The sequence below is a fragment of the Diospyros lotus genome, chromosome 13 (genome assembly GCF_014633365.1).
Source record: "Diospyros lotus cultivar Yz01 chromosome 13, ASM1463336v1, whole genome shotgun sequence".
Taxonomy (NCBI): Eukaryota; Viridiplantae; Streptophyta; class Magnoliopsida; order Ericales; family Ebenaceae; genus Diospyros; species Diospyros lotus.
The window spans coordinates 31,486,480-31,506,772 of NC_068350.1; the positions used below are offsets into that span (position 1 = coordinate 31,486,480).

The 20,293-nt window shown below is 40.5% G+C and overlaps 1 protein-coding gene across 3 annotated transcripts; it reads right to left on the reverse strand.

Moving 5' to 3' along the window:
• Nucleotides 1-18,093: 18,093 nt before the first annotated feature.
• LOC127789303 (protein RETICULATA-RELATED 3, chloroplastic-like) lies at nucleotides 18,094-19,845 on the reverse strand. 3 transcript variants are annotated; one of them, XM_052318187.1, is made up of 3 exons: nucleotides 19,700-19,845; nucleotides 19,482-19,599; nucleotides 18,094-19,397 (listed from the first exon to the last, which is right to left on the reverse strand). In XM_052318187.1, the coding sequence occupies exon 3, from the start codon at nucleotides 19,380-19,382 to the stop codon at nucleotides 18,315-18,317; it is 1,068 nt and encodes a 355-aa protein (XP_052174147.1). In that variant the 5' UTR covers nucleotides 19,383-19,397; nucleotides 19,482-19,599; nucleotides 19,700-19,845; the 3' UTR covers nucleotides 18,094-18,314. The 3 variants fall into 3 exon arrangements, with proteins under 3 accessions (XP_052174147.1, XP_052174146.1, XP_052174145.1); XM_052318186.1 differs by having other exon boundaries at nucleotides 18,094-19,400; nucleotides 19,700-19,844; XM_052318185.1 differs by having other exon boundaries at nucleotides 18,094-19,400; nucleotides 19,482-19,837.
• Between the last annotated feature and the right edge of the window lie 448 nt (nucleotides 19,846-20,293).

Below are 20,293 nucleotides of genomic sequence, written 5' to 3' on the forward strand. Positions count from 1 at the left end.
TCTCGTCAATTTGGGTTGTAGCTTATTACTGTCAACACGTTTAACATAAATTTGACAACCCCAAATCTTAAGGAAAGACAAATTTAGCTTCTTTCCTTTCCATATCTTATATGGAGTTTGAGTAACTGATTTACTTGGAACCCTGTTCAAAACAAAGATCACGGTGAGGAGTGCGTATCCCCAAAATGAAATAGGGAGTTCAGCGCGACTCATCATGGACCAGACCATGTCCAATAAGGTCCTATTCCTGTTTTAGACACACCGTTCATCACTGGTGTTCCAAGTGGAGTCCATTGTAAGAGAATCCCATTCTGCTACAGATGATTTAGAAACTCACTATTCAAGTATTCACCACCTCGATCTGATCGAAGTACTTTGATATTTTTCTCAGTTTGTTTCTCTACTTCAAATCTGAATTCCTTGAACTTTTCAAAAGCTTCAGATTTGTGTCTCATGAGATACACATAACCAAAACGTGATCTATCATCAGTAAAGGTTATGAAGTAGACATACCCACCTCGAGCCTGGGCGGATATGGGCCCACACACATCAATGTGCACAAGCCTTAGCACTTATGTAGCCTCCCTTTACTTTAAAAAGAGACTTAGTCTTTTTGCCAAGCAAACAAGATTTGCAAGCACCATATGATTCATAATCAAATGTGCTAAGATATCCAGCTCTATACAAGTTGGATGTGCGAGTCTCATTTATATGACTTAAGGCGACAATGCCATAAATAAGTGCCATTTAAATCATCTGATTTAAGTCGCTTAGTATTTATGTTACTGATAGGAGTATCAACATCAAGGACATACAAACCATTACATATTGTTGCTTTACCATAAAACAACTCATTTTTATAAAACGAACAACTATTGTCCTTTAAATAAAAATGAATATCCATCCTTGTTAAACAAGAATTAGAAATTATATTCCTAGTCAAACTAGGATTGTAGTAACAGTTATGTAAATCTAATACAAGCCCTGTGGATAATGTTAATAAACAGGTCCCTACAACTAATGGAACAACTTTTGATCCATTTACCACGTGTAGGTACACTTCTCCTATTATTAATTTCCTCGTACTCCTAAGCCCATACACGAAAGTGTAAATATGAGCATTAGATCTAGTATCTAATACTCATGTGAACTTATCAGAAGTAGATCGATTAATTCCAATAACATAAATACCTGAAGTGTCTTGAGTAGAACTCTTCTTACTCTACACCTCTCGGTTTATCATAATGGAAATAGATCGCATCCTATTTACCCTTTTAGGTTTTGGTTTTCTAGACTTTTCCAGATTGCGCTATGGAAGAACTCTTCTTCTTTTGGCTTTCTTACTCTAGGGCTTGCCCTTGTGCGCCTTAGGCCCTTCAACTAAGAGAACACTTCCCTTGGCCTATAATCAATTTTAGGCTCGGTCTCCCTTAGTATGACAACTACTCTCTAAGAGTCTTATCCATAACTTTTAGGGAGGGACTGTAGCACCAAGTCTGGGGTAAGTTTCTGCATCCATACCCAAGTTTAGCTCTAGCAACCTATTGATAAAACATACCATCTCCATGACATGCTTCTCAACAGATGATCCTTGAGCCTAGCCATGATCTCATAGGCATCATAACTCTTATGTGGCGACCTATGTTTCAGGGTCATGCCAGCCAAGATGATATACCAAGCGATGATCATATCACCCTTGTGCATCGCCTAGGCCTTATGTGCTACTATTTCCTTAACTGGTGGCTTCGTAAGAAGAGATCTCTCTATCATATAGAGAATCTTATCATGTGTGAGGACTATCCTCAAGATGATCTCCCAGTTATAGAAATTAGTCTCATTGAACGTATTATTGCCCTCGAGTATCGATCTTATCGACATGTTTCCAGACATTCTGGATCAACAACTGAATAGAGATATTATTATAATCATATTAAATTACGAAATCATAAATTGCAAGAAGTAACATTTTATGATTGCTCCCACTATTTTCTACGAGTTTGCCACCCTCTAGACATAACTCGGGAAATCCCGTTGGAAGATTTCCTAGCAGGCTAGGATCCCATCTCCCCTCGCACAACCTTGAGTGACTCAACAAATTGTGCTAGGATCGATTAGGTAGGTACTTGCTACCAATTGCATCTCCATGCAACTCCTAGATTCATTGGGTTGACAACTCCTTGTCAAGCACATCTTATGTGACTCCCAATCTTTGCCTCTATACTCAGTAAGGCCTTGAGTGACTCAACAAACCCCACCTTTCTAGTTAAGTCGGACCCATCATTCAGGGACATCTCATGGCCCATGAAGCATAGGAATCATAGGTGACACATGACCTTGAGTGACTCAACAAATCAAGTGCCAGCTAGAAACCTAATGCTTCATAATGATGGAAGGCAAGTTGGCTTATTATTAATGAGGGAGTTATTATTTATTTATTTAGGTCTCATCACATGCAATTAATCAAATTAATAATGCATAATAAATTACTCAAATCGGTGTATGGTATGGATAACTACGGCTAGTCCCCTCGAGCCATAGAAGGGAAGCTAGCGGGTCAAACCTAGGTGAAGAATCACATCTTGCTTCTCAAGCACATTCTCCAAGCCTTCGTTAGTCTTCGAATCTTGTCTTCAATTTAGCTCCATCTCTTGCTCTTCATACAAACTACAACTATAACTACTTTATTCTATTCTACATACATTACATAGAATCAGAAACCCCGAGTTATATTAGGGGGGAGTGAGATGAGAAGAGAATGTACATCAGAGTATAAGAGAGGCAGGACACGCAGGCCCTATTTCAAAAACCAAATTTACAAGCATTCATTCCCAACATAAAATAAATGGTCGACTCGATCCATACCATACACCCATGCAATAAATCTAATTGATTCATTTAGATTATGTTAATTAATTGTCGCATCTATTTCAATCTTAATGAAACGCTTTCAATAAATTGAAAAATTTGTATGATTTTGGAAAAACAAAATTGTTTTAATTGTGTTAGGCTTGGGCTCCATCCATTAGTCTAACTAACAAGGCTCGACAGGCCTTGGATCAACCAATGTATGTCAAACATACATTAGCAGCCCAATAATTAATAAATAACCCAATTAATGGCCCTGGCCCATTTTTAATCACGGCCCATAAGTGTCATACACTCATGGATCGGATAAAAATAATAAAAATAGCCAAACAATTTGGTCGGGCCCCACCAAAGAGAACGAAACGCACTGGGCCACCGAAGGGTCGGCCCAAGTGCTTCACGAGGACCCCCGGGAAGGGTCAAACCGAAGCCCGAGGGAGCGAGAGGGGCCGAGAGGCAGCTGGGCAGCATGTCGAACATGCTGCCAGGCCGCAAGGCAAATGGGGCGCGCATGGGCACGCTGGGCGCGGCTGGGGCGCGCATGAGCTGCGCCAGGCGCGAGCTGGGCGCACATGGGGGGCGCGCGGCCGCGGCCCATGCGGGCGACAGGGGCCGCGCAGGTCGGCCACGCCCGCGCGGGGCGCGGGTCGCGGGTCGCGGGTCGCGCCCAGGCCGCCCCAGGCTGTGCCCAGCGCGCACGGGCCCCGCTCGGTCGCGTCTTTCGACGCCCCGGTGCATCCGTATGCACCCCGAACCCCGTTTCTCCCTTTTTCGTGTCATACACGATCTTTTGCCCTTCACCCAAAAACGTTTTGCAATCCAAAAAATACAAACGCAACAATTATTTAATTATTTCACAAATAACAACATAACCGAATTCGCACGTAAGGAATTGAAATATTTCGATGATGGCTCTGATACCACTGAAAGTAAAGCAAGATCGCTACGGGACAAGCAGCGTAGTTCAAAATTTTGAACCTCACCCCGATCCCGGCGATTGGATCAACGTCGAAATCAAATCATTCACATACAAATAAATAAATCTAACCTTTAAATTATCGAGTCGTTCGCGAATTCGAGCCGTCCAAGCGTCCGGCCTCTAACTCGTGATACGCGGCACGCGTCCGTTGGCAAGGAAAGCGGAATAGGAGTGCTAGCTCCTTCTCCTTTGCGCGGCTTGTGTATGGACGGTAAAAGAACACCCACGTTTCAAATCGATGCCAAAAGAAACGCGAAGAGTGAACGGCAATACGTTTTTCAACTCTTGAAAAACGACACCAGAAACACTACTATTTTGGGCAATCCATAAAGGGATATTTATAGTGAAATATCCTAGGGTTTCCAAAACCCTAATGGATTGGGCTAGCCCATTAATTCTAATTTAATTTAGAATATTAAGTGGGCTTATTCTAGTCCAACTAGAAATATAATTAAATGGACCAATCCTTTTATAGGTTAAATAAAATATTATGGCCCAAATATAATTCAAGCCCAAATATATTTTATTTAACATTTGGTCCAAATCTAATTTGGTCCAAATATAATATTTAATATTTGGCCCAAATCTAATTTAGTCCAAATATAATATTTATTTTAATATTTGGCCCAAATCCAATTTAGTCCAAATATAATATTTAATTTAATATTTGGCCCAAATCTAATTTAGTCCAAATATTAACTTAAACCCAAATATATTTTATTTCCTATTTGCCACTCCAACAAATAGAAAATTATTAAATTAGAAACTCCTTCTTAATTTAATCAATTGCCAGTTTTAGGAAACTCTTTCCATTATGACGACTTCTCGTCATATCAACATCATTACGTCTATTTGTTCTTTTTTCGTGAGAACCTACGACGGCAAAACTTCTCGCCGAAGTGTCCCACTTAACCATACGTCCACTCTCCTGGTTTAAGCCAGGGACCGTGCCTATTGCGTATGACTCATTAGGCTTCTGAATATGTTAGCAATGTGTCGGTACAAACACATAAGACAAGATTGACCTCTAGCAAGGCATCATGCCTACCCAATTATTCAGAAGGATTCATAATCCGCAAATAACCTTTCACAAGCATTGTTACTGTGTAATTCGATCCTCTCGTCAATGTATCTTATGTGATCTCAAGTATGGCGATGTGTTGCTTGATAACATTCACATGAGTTTTCTTCGGTCTTCTGGATATCTTCACTTAATAGAAAGTAAATCAATAACTCCTTATTGATCTCTTTTACCATGGCCATGGATTTAAAGTGAATATCCACCGAAGGCGCCTTAGATACATCATCCTCTATCAAGGGATAGACGAGTCCCATCTTGGTTATGCACCCATCTCCATAAGCCTCGCGATATGCCCAACGATCGCCCACGTGCAGCCTTTATCTAGGCCCATCGAAACGATGTCAAAGCATATCGGTCTTCTTATAAGATGACCGTGACAACCTCAGGTCCAAGGATTAGTTACACCCATCTCGTATAAGAATTTCATCAACATATAACCAAAATGGATTCTCATGGCGAGTCATGTCCAGTGACACGTTCTCCAACATTGGTCACCTATGTACTTGTTTAGGCATCCCCATGCCTATGGGTGTGAGACCCCCATTGCTATCACATAGCAAAAACATAGCACATACAAGTCTTACCGCAATTGTCAATGTCCATTCTTGACATTGCTACGACTTGGGACGTTTAATGATGTCTAGAAATTGTGATGCATCATCTCACATCTTTATAGATTATTCACAGTATACATCATATGGACTTCTATCTAGTTTCATTCTGTTATTACAATAATAACAAGAAACTAATAGAATGACTTCTTGTGAATTTGAATAACTCCTTATTCAAATAATAACATGATTACAATTGTCAGTGTATAACATGCCCAATCTGATTGGGTCTTGAGCACCTACACTAACAGACCTCGATGTAGAACATAATAGTATGCTATGAACTAAAGATCTGATTTCATTGATAAGAGAATCTTAGTGTAGAATTGGATTGTATGCCATGTAATAGAACATCTAATTTCATTGACAAGAGAACCTCGACTTAGGACCAGATTGTGTGCTATGAACTGAACTAAAGCAACAACAGCGTGATCGAAGAAAATAATAGATTAAATCTAGGTAAAAAAATACGAAATTAACACAAATTAATTCAAGTATTATTTGAACCATAAAGAATTTTTTAGGATAATCATGAGATCATTACTTAAATATAATACTTCCATAAGCTAGCTACGTTCAACGCCCTTGGTAAGGGTCACCCTAAAAGCTCGGTGAGGTGGTAGGCTTCGTTGCTGAGGCCATGAGTGACCCGATAAGGACCATCCAACTTAGCACCAAGCTTTCCTTCTTCGGGTTGCTACCTTGCAACCTTTGCCTTCCTCAAGACTAGGTCCCCTTCCTGAAAGTTAGGGGCCTGACCCTGGAATTATACTTTCGGGTCGTTGTTTGCTTAACTACTTGTTCTCGGATATGGCCTAAGTCTCGTACTTCCTGGAGGAGATCTAGATCAACTCTTTGCTTGTCACCATTGGAACCTTCTTGGAAGTACTGCCTTTGGGGGCTCGACTCCCCTATTTCTATCGGAATCATTGCTTCCTACCCATAAGTGAGGGTATCCATCGTTGATGTCTATATTGTGGTATGGTATGACCATAGCACCATAGAGATCTCTTCTACCCAGGCCCCTTCTGCTTGGTCTAGTCATTTCTTGAGCCCAATGAGGATGACCTTATTGGCGATTTCGGCTTGTCCGTTCACCTGGGGATGCTAGATCGAGGTGAACGCCTGACAAATGCCGAGCTCTATACAAAATTCTTGAAACTTTGCATTAGTAAACTGAGTGTCATTGTCGAAAATAATTAAAATAGGCAAGTCATATTTACAAATAACATTTTTCCAAATGAGATTTTTTACCTTTTATGTTGTAATTGTTGTAAAAGGCTCACCTACAATCCACTTGGTGAAGTAATCGATGGCCACCACAATGAATTTGAGCTGGCTCGAGGCTAGGGGGAATGGTCAGAGTAAGTCAATCCCTTACTTATAGAAAGGCTAAGATATCTCGAGGCTGTACAGTTCTTCTGGTGGGGAGAGATGCACATTTGCATATTTATGGCACCTCTCGCATCTTTTCACGTATTCCAAACACTCATTACGCATGGTTGGCCAATAGTATCCAGCTCACAATATCTTTACTACTAAGGACCAACCTCCAATATGGCTCCCACAAACCCCCTCGTGAACCTTAGCCATCACGTAAGCAGACTATCATTCGTCCATGAACTTGAGAAGCAGCATGGTAAAGCTTCTTTTATACAACTGATCCCTGATCATGGTTTAAAGATTGGTCGTCCTTCTTAACTTCTTGCTTCCTCAGAGCTGTTAAGTAACACTCTTTCCTTGAGGAATTGGATGATAAGGACTCCTTAGAAGGTGGGGTCTGCCTCCACGACAAGCATTTCTAAATCAACAGTTAATGAATTTAGGGTTTCCTATATATTCGACTAGTTGTTTCCTAGAGCCTTGGTGCTAGCGAGCTTTGAGAACATGTATGCTCTTGAATTTTTCTCCCTTGGAATGTACTCAATGTCAAAAGATACGAAGGCTTTGGATTGGACTCTGACCTTGTCGAGATACTTATCGAGCTAAGGATCTTTTGCCTGGAATTCTCCCTTAACTTGATTGGCCACTAGCTTGGAATCGCGTTATGTAATCAGCCTTGTGGCTCCTACTTCTTTGGCCATGCCTAGCCTGACAATGAGGGTTTCATACTCGGCTTGGTTGTTGCTTACCCTGAAGTTGAAGCGGAGGGACTATTCAATCAGAAGCCCATCTAGTTCCTCCAAGATTATTCTTGCACTGCTTCCCTTGATGTTTGAAGCTCTGTCCATCGACAAAATCGATGGGTTACTATCAGAACTTTGATTAGGTAAAGATAATTAAACACAAGAATCAGACAGTACTTGGGATTTAATATGTTTGTGGGGTTGGTACTGTATGCCGAATTCATAAAGCTCCACCGACCATGGGATCATTCTGCCTGAGAGCTCGGACTTCTAAAGCACTTGCCTAATTGGTTAATCACTCATTAATCACTCAATACCATGATTTGATGACTCTGGAAATAAGGTCTTAGCTTCTGGGCTACGATAACCAAGGCTAGGGTGAACTAATTCTCTATCTTCTGGTACCTGAATTTTGGGCCCTTATAAAACTTTACTGACAAAATAGATGGGTCATTGTATTTTCTCATCTTCCCTTATTAACACGGAATTGAGTGCACTTTTAAAAACGAAGAGGTAGAGGAAAAGTTCTTCGCTAAGCTTTGGCCTAAAGAGAATGAGAAGGGTTGTCAGGAAGTGTTTTAGCTATTGGAAAACGACTTCACACTCTTTTATCCACTGAAACTCTGCTAGCTTTTTTAAACATTGGAAGAACGGTTGAGCTCTATCTGCTGACTTCAAGAGAAAGCGGGAAAGGGTAGTTATTTAGCCTGTTAGCTGTGGGACTTCTTTCACATTGTTGGGGCTACACATCCCAAGGATGGCTCGACACTTGTCAGCGTTGGCTTCTATCCCCTAACTAGTGAGCATGAATCCAAGGAACTTTCCGACCTGCACACCAAAAATGCATTTTTCTAGATTCAGCCTCATGTTGTGTCATCGGATTTGCTCAAAGATCTCGGTCAAATTCGAGCAGTGATCTCTATTCTTCGACGTCTTGGCCACCACATCATCGATATACACTTCGATGTTGCATCCTATAAGATCAGCAAATACCTTGTTCATCATCCACTATATGTAGCCCTGCGTTATTTAATCCAAACGACATGACTTTGTAGCAAAAATTCACGTCCTCAGTGATGAAAGCTGTCTTTTCTTCATCATTCGGGTGCATCCGGATCTGATTATACCTCGAGTAGGCGTCCATAAAGTTGAGATATCTACACCCCGAGGCTCCATCCACAAGCCGAATGATATTTGGTAAGGGGTAAGAATCCTTTGGACATGCTTTGTTCAGGTCGGTGAAGTCTACATACATCTTCTATTTTTCTAAAGACTTCTTTACCATCACCACGCTTGACAGCCACGTGATGCAATGTACTTCCCTTATGAATCCAGCTTGGAGGAGGTTCGACGTCTCCTTAGCTACCTCCAATCGCCTTTCCTCACCCAATTTTCTTTTACTTCACACAACCGGCCTAGCATTGGAATCTATGGACAACTTGTGGTAGATGAAGTACGAGTTAATACCCGGCATGTCTGCAGGCATCCAGGCGAAAAGGTAAGCATTCTACTGCAACAACGTTATCAATTGCTCCTTGAGGTCATGGGAGAGCGTAGTGTCAATCCTAGTTATGTGCTTCGGGCAGGTCCCCAAACTCACGAGAAATAACTCTTCAGTGGCTTATAGTCTTAATCAGTGAAGGAAATCACTAGGTGTCGGGCCATTCTTCTTGTCTGGTGTTCAATGCTTCTAAAGGTCATCACCGCCCTCAAGTAACGCCTTTTTGCTGAGCTGGAATCTTCTCCACCAGCGAAGCCCCCAAAAATTGTGTCGATAACCCCCCCACCCCCCATATTTCATTTGGGGGAGGGCGCCCTATCTTCCTAACCTCATTCAGCCCTATGCCTTCTCTTCAGGCTACGACTTCTCCTTAGACATCAATCATCACATGTACTCCAACTCCGCCTCCTATAAACATATCGACGGAGGTGGCTTTCTCTGACTAACTTATCGATTTGGTCCTTGAAGGCAGGTACATTCTTTGGTTGTGTGGCCAAACATACGATGATAATCACAACGCTTTCTGATGTCCACATTAGGGCCGAGGTTAGGCCGAGCTCTCTCCTTAGGAAATGGAATGACCCTCAAGTTATAGACCTCTTGGAAGATTCGATCTCGCCTTATCATCAACGGGGTGTAAGTGTCGTAGCGTAATTGTGGTGGTTTGGGAACTCAGGCTGGCTCTCTTCACCCCCTAGCTCGGTCTCTGATTTCTTGGCTTCGGCCGGAATCCCCCTCAAGGTGACAGTGATGCTCAGCAAATGCGTCTGGCCGCTGGTTCAGCTGTGACTAGGCTTGTGGCTCATAGTTACTGCATCTGTCAGCCGACACTTCTTCCATAGTTATATAAACAGCTACTCGCAATCGAAGTTCATCTAGATCGACATGAGGCTTTCAAGCCAAAGAGTCAGCAAAGGACCTGGGCTTAAGCCCTGCCATGATGGCATGTAGGGAGATAGTTAGGTTGAGATCCCTAATTTGGATGGCCTCCTGGTTAAACCGATTCATGAAAGCTCAAAGTGGCTTGCTTTCTCCTTGCTTCAAGTTGATCTGACTAGCCGAGGTTTTATGATGATCTCGGTTGGTGGAAAAGTGGGTGATGAAGCGTGTGGTAAGCTTAGAGATGTCGTGGATGGAGCCTGGCTCAAGAGTAGAGAACCACAACAAGGTGAACTTCTTCAGAGTGCTTGGGAAAGCACAGAACATGATCATATCGATTCCCCCACTTAACAGCATCAAAGAATTGAACATCGTTAAGTGCTTTGGGGTCAGTGATTCCATCATATAACTCCAATGATGCAGGAAGGAAGAATCCCTCCTGCAAGGGTACAGACATGATGAACTCCGAAAAGGGGTGGCTCAGAGTGTACAAGGATGCTGACGGTGGAGAAGCATGAGTGTGGGTGGCCCAGAGTTATTGATGATGGCTGACCTTTGCATCGTCGTCAACCCGCTCATTGCACTGGTTGCGTTGTTGGTTGCGGGTTAACTCAACAACTTGGTCCTAGAGCTTCCAGATGGTTTGGAGGTTGGCCTCCATAGTTGTCGGATTCTCTGGTTAATGGTTGTTGGTGTTTGGATCTTCCTAGTTTAGGGCCATATTGTTGTGGCTTCTGATTCTGACCATGGATAGTTTGTAGAGAAGATTGTAGGGATTCATCTTGCGTGGTAGGTAAGTTTTATTGGGCCCTAAATGTTCCTTTCAACCCAACGGGGTTTATCAGACTGGTTGCAATGGCGACGGAATGCCACGATCCGGTGATCTTCGCGATGAGGGTGGCTGGCACTTGCAAGTACTTTGATGCTCAAGTCAGTGAGGGTTTAAAATATCAGAGTGTGGATAAGGATCAGAAAGAACATACCTTCGCTTATGATCAAGCTGGTTTATATTGAGATGAAGGTGTCTTGTGTATCGCTAGCCGTTGTGGGAGGATAGAAGGTCGAGATGCACAGTAGTGATCAGGATCATTCTCGAGGATCCGTGATCTAATGAAGATTACGAGTTGATGAGGATCAACGTGCGAGTTGTTCAGGGTTGATAGAATCTATTACTGGCACAAGAATCTCAACCTAGATGGAAAGAATATCCGAGCTTCCTGAGCTGAGATCTAGTCTGGGGGTCGGGCTCAGTGCCAAGCTGTTGACCAATGGATCAGTAAGGTCCAACTTGTACACATCCTAGCTTCTTTCTTATCTATTTTTTCCACTCTAATTCTGCACTACAAGTGAAACACCACCCCTCTTCCTTATATAAACCCAAAGTCTACAGCACCCCTAAGTATTTTTTCTTAGAAGGCTCGTTCTTCAAAAGGGGTAAAATTTTCAGATTTTGTTATTAAAGAATTATTCCTTTTTAATGTAACATTGTTAACCTAATATTTTTAATTTCAATAACATAAAATAAGGTAATTAACTATTAAGGTACATGGAGGGAAAAAAAAAAAAAAGTAAATGCATGCCCCTCAAATTGTGAAAAAGTTTTGAAAATGGACCTCAATGGCATTCATGTCCACCTCTTGCCCAAACAAGCAAGCAGTTAAAAGGGACGACATGGTCTGGTCCATATTTTATTTAAAAAAAAAAATTAAAAGGACTCAAGATCATAAGGAGGATATTTTGGTCGTCAATTATAGTTTACTTGGAGACAATCATCTTTAATAATGTCATCAATTCTCTACTTTAAATTCTATATATTATCCCAAGGCCAACCCTAGTCAACTACCATTTTCCTTAACAAATAGCTAGAGGTAGTATAATTGACAAAATGAAATCTAGTTTTTTGTTTTTTTAAAAAACAAATATTCAAAGAGTATTATTAGAATTTTAAATGTTTGAGGGAACTTCAAGAGAAGGAAATACCAAAATGTTTATTTACTTAAATAATTATATAATAGATAAAAAATAAATATGTTAATTTATTTTTCAAAAAAATTCACATGGTACCATTGATTAGCATTATTGCCAAAAAATACTTATGGCATTTCAAAAATAGCATATAATGCACTCGAGTTTTACTTCAATATTGCAAATACCCCTATCGTTAAGTAGTTGTCTAGAAGTATTAACAACCCCTACTAATGTCAACATAAATTTTTTTAAACTTTCCAAAATACCTTGTTCCAATTCAAATATATGTTTTAGCCTCATGTTAAGTAACCAAAATAAACCCAGGTACTTTGGAAAACCATAAGACTACCATTCAAAAATGGATCTAGATGGCAAATGGGTGTGCCCTTTTGTGAATGAAATCTAATTGTTGGCAACTAGTGTTGGAAGGTGCCATGAGCTGATTTGAGTAGGAGATTTTGCTTAAGGCTTGAAACAATGCTTGCAGCTTTAAGTATTAGATGGTGTGGTTGTTGGGTCAAGACAATATTTTTTATTGAAAATAAAGAACAAAAAGGTGAAGAAACAAATATAATTGTTTTTTTATTGTGTTTGCAAGGACAATGAGAGAAAAATAGTAGGAAAAATCTATTGTTTTGCTCTTTGATAGTGTTTTGATGATGAAAAACGTTTTTAATCCATTGTGTCCATTTCTTTATGATTCTTTACTTGGTGCACTACGCACCAAAATGACAATCATATCCAATGCCAAAACTTATTTTCAAAGTTCTTGATGGCATTTGGAAAAACAAGTTTTATTGTCAAAAGAATCGTTTAAAATTGATTTATCAAAATTGGTTGAATAGCACTTAAATATCAAATCTAATTTTTCAAAATGTAAGCCCAAGTTGTCAACCACTTGTGCTTATGTTATCGACCGGCTTCATAAGCATGTCGATCGACCTGATGCATGCTCTCAGCCAAGCATGATCAACTGCTACTGCATCAAATTTGGTTGATCGTCTTCAACCCAGTTAACCATTTTTACACTTCTTGTTGACTGATCCTTTAGGGTTTGCTCTAATCGATTGACTGTTTCTTGTGCCTGTTAACTGTTTTCATCGCAAATGTCTTTAACGGCTAATTTTGCATATCATTTATTGCGACCAACGGCTCCATCAACGGCTATTAAATTCTAAGGCTGTGAAACCTATAAATATTAGCCTGATGGTGTATTTAAAGAGTTAGAGAAAACATTACAAGCTTCAAGTTTACTATTCTATTCAAGAACTCAAAACGATTTTAAAATTTCTCTCAACAAGGCTTTGTATATCTTTTGTATCAATTGCTTAAGCCCCTGTGTTTAATTTTTGAGAGACATTATAACTGGGAGATTTATCTTTCAAATCATCTCTTGTTGTAAAAATTCCTTATACATTGCTTAGCAAGGTTGTTAGAGAGCCTACTTTGTTAAGTAGGAGGTTGCAACACTAGAGGCCTACTTGGGATCAAGTATGAGGTTTTAATGATTGTTTAAAATCCTTAGTAAGGAGTTAACCTAGTGGATTAGGCGGTTTGAACTGAACCACTATAAGTCGGTTATGTCATTTTCGCACTTATCTTTCATATTCTTTTAAGCATCACTCTCAATCACTATCATTTTGTGTTATAATTGTGTAAACAATGACACCACACACCCAAGAGGATGGTGAATTGGGTGTTTTAAGAATTTTGATTGATCTTGAAAAATTTTTGTCAAATAATAAGGTTTTAGTACAAATTAATGGTGATTGAGTGAGAAGCTTAAAATAATCAAAGAAATAAATGAAAAATGCAAAAGAGACAAACAATTTAGAGTGATTCAGATCAAATAACTTAATCCACTACTTTAGCTCCTTACTAATGATTTTAAAACAATTATTATACCTGCTACTTGATCCCAATTAGGCCCTCTAGTCCCAAGACTAAGATTTATAACCTGCTACTTTGCAAAGTATGCCCTCTAGCAACCTTGCTAGGCAATGTACAGTGAGATTACAATAGAAAGGATCTGAGAGATGAATTCCTAGTTACAAAGTCTCTCAAAAATTTAATACAATACTTGAACAAATAATACAAATGAAGAACAAAGCCTTTTGAGAGAAAAATTTGAAAACACTTGAGCACTTGAGAATGATTTCAACACTTGAAACTTGTAATAAATTCTCTAACCTATTAAATGCACTATCAGGTTGGTATTTATAGGTTTCACCGACCCTTTGAATTTTTTTTTTAAGTAAGTAAAATATATTAAGAGAAAAAGAACCAAAAGGCTACAAACCATCGCAAGGGCAAACCCTGCAAACAAACAAATCAAAACAGACACAGTCCCACAACTTGGGTGCTACCAACACAAAGTAAACAAGAAAAACAAGACGAGATGAAACCATGCCATCAAGACGGGTCCGTGAGGACTGGACCACTCTCCCCAAGAACCTACTTGGGCTTTTGACCTCGCTATAACATTCTTCTTCTTCCTCTCGTGCTTCAATTGGGGTTTTGACTTCACAAGAACATACTCTTGACTTCACCGACCCTTTGAATTTAATAGCCATTGGTTGCCATAAACGATATGCAAAACTAGTTGTTAAAAACATCTGCCACAAAAACAATCGACAAGGTTAAGAGACTGTCAGTCAATTAGGGCAAACCCTAAGGAAATAGTTGACTAGGTTAAAAACGTCCGACCAATTTTTATGCAATAGTTGTCAACCGCACTTGGCCAAGAGCTATCATTTAACTAGTCGACAAGCTTGGGTAGCCGGTAAACAGCAAGGCGTCAAGTGGTTAACCGTTCCTCATGAGTGGTCGACGGTTTGGCATTTGCATTTTTAAACCTTTACTTCATTTTTCAAGTACTTCAAAATCGATTTTGATGAGACAAATTTAAATGATTCTTTTAACATAAAAACTTGATTTTTCGAATGCCATCAAGAATTTTGGGAATGGTATTTTGGCATTGGACAAAATTGATTTTCATGATATGAAATTGAATTTTGTTTTGGTTCTTATAAATGATTTAGGTGCACAAAGTAAAAATCGTTGAAACAAAATTTTTCATTATTAAAGTCATGTTGTTTTTCATCATCAAAACCAAAACAAAGAGAAAAACAATAATCTCCCCCTTTTTTATGATGACAAAACCCAACAAAATCAATTTATCAACATATTCTTCCCCTTTTTGTCATAACTAAAAAAGAATTTTGGAAAAATGATTTTTTATCAAAAACTATACACCCCCTTAAAATGAACTCCATCTCTCATGCATGATGATTTTTCCCATGCGTTGACACCTTTCATATGGTGGTTCTTACCGAAAAAGAGCATGAAAGTAGGTGTCTTGGGGCTTAGCACGAATGTCCTCAAGGGAATGAGTGTTCTAAGGAGGAAGGGTACCCCTAGTGGTAAAAGGCTTCTTTGATCCACTTGGTACCAAATGCCTTACTGATTCCGATAACTCAACTCAGTAGTAGGAAGCCAAGTATGAATAAAGTTTGTTAATTTTTTCAATGCTTTGGCATTTTCATCATGGCTCCTTCTCAAGTTTTCATAATTTTGTTTCAAATATTTATACTCCACAAGAAAAACGGGGAGGGGGGGGGGAAGAGGGGAAGGGGGTGCACTCCTTGAGCCTCATACCATCATAGTACAAGGAATGTGGTGTGGCACCCCACCTGGGATAATAGAAGTCCTTGGGAACAACATCTTTGTGTCAACATCAAGTTATTTGGGGGAATGAACATGTGAGGGACAATGAAGTTATCCAAGAGAAGTAGTTTGCGCAAGATAGTAAGGTTGTCCAAGGAAAGATATGTGCAAGGGAAAGTTGTTTAGGACATCCTTATTGTGGTTCGGGCTCATTTATCCTGTGCACTTTTCATGTAAGAAATTTTTCTCTTTCTGAAGTCTCTACAATCAATCTGGTGCGAGCCATTATGCTTCTTATCTATTTCACACAAATAATGCAAAATTGTTATTATCGAAATACAATAATTAAAATTTATAATCCTAGGAAATTGGATGCTATAAAAGTAGAGCACGCTTGTAGCACGAGAAGATCAACATTGTGAAGAAAGTCCTTGAGAAGATGAGAAGTAGTCCTCAAGGAGTTGTGTGGAGAGTTCTCAAGGAATTGTGAAGAGAGTCCTCAAAAGAGTTGTAAAGGTTGTCCTTGAAGAGTTATGGGGGTCATCTTAAAGGAGTTGTGAAGATGGTCCTCAAGGAGTCTAAGAAGTCCTTAGAGAGTTTGGGAAGTGCTTAGGGAATTGAATAAGCAGATCTGAAGGTTGAAAGAAACAGGTGTCATTGTGAGGGACACCTCCATTATTAGTAAGGGAATAGCTTTTTTTTTTTTTAGAGATGATGATCTTTGTACTTAAGAGGTTCTTGTGAAGCAATGAGGTGTTTCTGCAAAACTAGAACACACTTAGAAAGCACGTGAGGAAATATCCCATGCAGATCCTTTGATATTTAAATCGATCAATATATAGAAAAAGCATGTCAACAGTTAAACAAGCAAGTTAAGTGGTATATATGCCTAAGGTAAGTAAAATATATGCTCTTTTTGGATTTTCTAGATTTGATTAGATTTCGGATCCCAGGGGATTTGACTCCTATTTATATCTCCGAGTGAAGAGACAAGGACAAGTGGTTGGACTTATGTCACAATCTCCTTTGAGCATGCAGGAAGAGTGAGTTAGTCTAGTATGTCAAGCATGAATTACGTGAATTTGCCTGTCAAAACATATGCAATGTTATAATTGAGAAGATTGCATTTAGAGGCGAATTGGCATGTATTTGCGTAGGGAAAATCCCGCACATGTAGTCGTGCTGGACAAAACCCGCATAGGTCATTGTGCAAGACAATGTCCCACACATGCTATGCTTGCCTTCCCGGGATATCAAACCATCCCAAGGCAATATCCCGATCGATAATAAGACCCATGTCCCGAACATTCTTGATCAGATGTCTTAAAATCTATGCCCAAGTAGGCACTGACCGATTATGGCACAGTACTTATAATCTCATAATTCTATTTTAAATTAAAAGGGCAAGTTTGTCATTTTGATGTACAAACTAACGAAGAGGTATTTTTTGCTGAAAATTTCTAAACAACCAAATGTGCTTATCGATTGGGTTATCAAAAGGGGGCAAAAAGACGATTTTACCCCCACGCCCTACTTTCTCCTTCCCCCTCCCATGGATTTGTCCCGCCCCTACTACTCTCGTCTCCCCTGTCATGACCGTTGCCGTCGCCTCGCCGTCGCACCTCGCTACTGTCTCCTTTCCTTGCCTCTGTCGCCTCTCTGCCATCGATGTCTTGCATCGCCTTGCCGACAGTTGATGCAGCGACTGTCAACAAGGCGGCGATGGCAAAGATGCAACGGCAACGAGGCGTGGCGGCAAGACAATGGCAACAGCTATGGCAGGGGAAACAAGAGCAGCAGGGGCGGGGGCCTTTCTGTGAGCCGTTCGGTAGGCCCGTCTGGCCCTGTAGAACGACTCTTTTTTGCTATTTCTCAAACATGAAATTTTTTTGTATAATTTATCAAACCTTATAAGTGCTGTTTACAATTTACTCTATTTTCTTCTTAAAAGCCCAGCTTCTTGGATGAAAGACAAAAAGTTCAAAAAGCAGCACCACCCTCACTGTTCAATGCATTGCCAATCTTGTTTACTGGCTGAGACAAAAAGAACGAACTCCTGGCATTGATGTCTTACACAACTAATTAGCAAAAGCTACTCAATTTTAGAGTTTAAATTTCCTTACAAGTTACAGATTTACAGGGTGTGATTTTTGTTTTTTTTTTTTAAATATTACAATTTCTAAACTTAATTAAAAAAATACAATAATTTTCTAATTATTTATAGAAGTACTAGAATTCTTAGAAATGGAAATGGATGAGCTACTCCTCTCCCTCTTAGGGGCGAGTTTTATGAAAGAAATAGCCTGATAAAACAATCTCTCAAAAAGATTATCTATACTGGGGATTACTAAAATAAAGCCAATGAACATAGTTAGATGAAGAATGATATGTAGAGAGCATTTAAAGATGAAGAAGAAGAAGAAGAAGAAGCCAACCACTATCTCTTATCTCTTGATCATCGATCAAACCTCATCAGAAAACTGGTCTTCTTGTTCATGGCAATCCTAGCTTCTCAACCACATTACTAACAGAACAGACAAACGAAATGCCCTTTATCCGTGGATAGACAAGAAAGAGAATCAAAAACAAACTATCAAATTACGGAGCCAGCAAAGGTGAAAGAAAGAAATCACACTGCTCAAGTTGATTGATTGGTGGAAGAATCCGGGCTGCCATCCAGCAACTTCTCCTTCTCCGAAGCAGCCGATCCTGCTAAATCAACAACCGGCTTCGATTCAGCAACGCTCTGTGATCCTGTTAATCTGGCCAGTATCACAAAGGACATTCCCCCAAGAACATTGTTCGCCATTCTCAGAAACACCACCGAGGACTTGAAGACTACCGGCGGCACCAGATTAGCCAGCAAGAACTCGACCCCGTTCAAGGTTTGGTACCTGAGGTTGCTGCTGAGGCCCATGTGAATTGCCCAGGTGGCGGCGTTCAGAATCGTGGGGGGCGGCTTGTTCGGCGTCTCGAAATTGGGATCCATCTTCTTCCGCATCATGATCAGCCCGTTGGAGATCGCCGTCCCGACCAGTCCCGCCGCGAACCCGACGGCGGCGAAGAGGAATCCTTTGTAGACGAAGGTCCCGAAGCGATCGAGGACGCCGTAGGGACCGGGCTGGAACATGTGGCTGGTGGGGCAACTGGCGAAAATCGAAGGGAGGGTTTGGGCTGAAGCGGATATGGTCGGTGCCAGCAGATACATGAGAACGAAATTCAGAATGCTTCCGACAACCAGAGTCGAGAAGACGAAATCGAGCTCGTTGAGTCCGAAATTCGGCCGGGACGCCATGTCTCCGAGAACGCAGGCGCTTACGCCGACCAATTCCTCCATCAAGACCTTGAAGGGGAATTGGGGATCTGCGGCGACTCGCGATCTCCATCCGTTCAGAAAGGCGCCGATCGGTCCAACCCACGACGACGGGTCATCGGAACTATCGCCCGAACTCGATCCACCAGCGTCGCCACCGCCGCCACTTCCCCGTCCTACGCCGTCGCTTCCGTTGCCGCCGGCACAGGAGAATTGGAACTTCGGCAGGTGGAAGGGATCGGAGCAAAGGGGAGAGCCAGAGGAGCAAGAATGCGGAAAGGATACGGCCGGGAAAGACGGCGAAGGCAACCGAGGAGCGCGATGGCGGTTTCCGATTCTATCAATGGAGCGTCCAGAGAGAGGAGAGAAGAGAAGCCGAGCAGCCGTCGCCATTTTGCTTCACCTTCGCTTCTGTCGCGCAGAAAAAAGCGAAATCAAACAAATACAAGAAACGGCGAAGAAACAGAAACGGAATTGTATTATAATTGTTACCTTGAGCGAAATTCAAACCTAATTTATCAAACGATATGCCAATCCAGTTCTAGATCAGATCAGAACCAGATCAAATCAATACTTCCGAATCCCTAATTCTCTCTCCACATGAATTTCCCTGCAAATATACACACACAGAGGTAGAGGAGAGAGGAAGTGGTGAATGGGAGGATCGTCGTCGCCGGAAACTGAAACGAAAAGAGGCCGAAGTTTTTTACCGGCGGCGGTGAAAAGTTGGTTGAAGCAAAAACCCTAAACCTAAATGAGCGGAGAATCCTATATATGTGTATATATATATTATATATATATATGTATGTATGAGGTGTCTTGTCCCGACGGCCGCCACCATGGGCATTTCCACCAACACTTGGCAGTTGGCAGAAGCAGAACACTGCCTATCCAACTAATCAAACATGCTACTTGACGCTCGTTCTCATCCCATTTGTGTAGGACCATCTTAATAGAATTCTTTTAGTTATATTTTGCATTATATCATACGTCATAATTAATAAATTTATTTCTCACATTTCACCGTCTCATCTCACCGCTTTACTTTTTTAGATAAAAAATATTTTAATTATATGTCTCACCGTCTTGAGTGAGAAATATTTTAAACATTTTAACTACATTATATGGTTCAAAGTGTAAGTCATGATATATCAATAATATTTTTTTTTGTATATTAATATATAAATTTTATTAAAAGCATATGTTTAAATAACAATTTCAATTCAACTAATTTCTCTATTTTTATTTTTTATTTTTATTTTCACTTTGTTATTGTCTTTTCAATTTCTTTGTTTTAGCCCTAT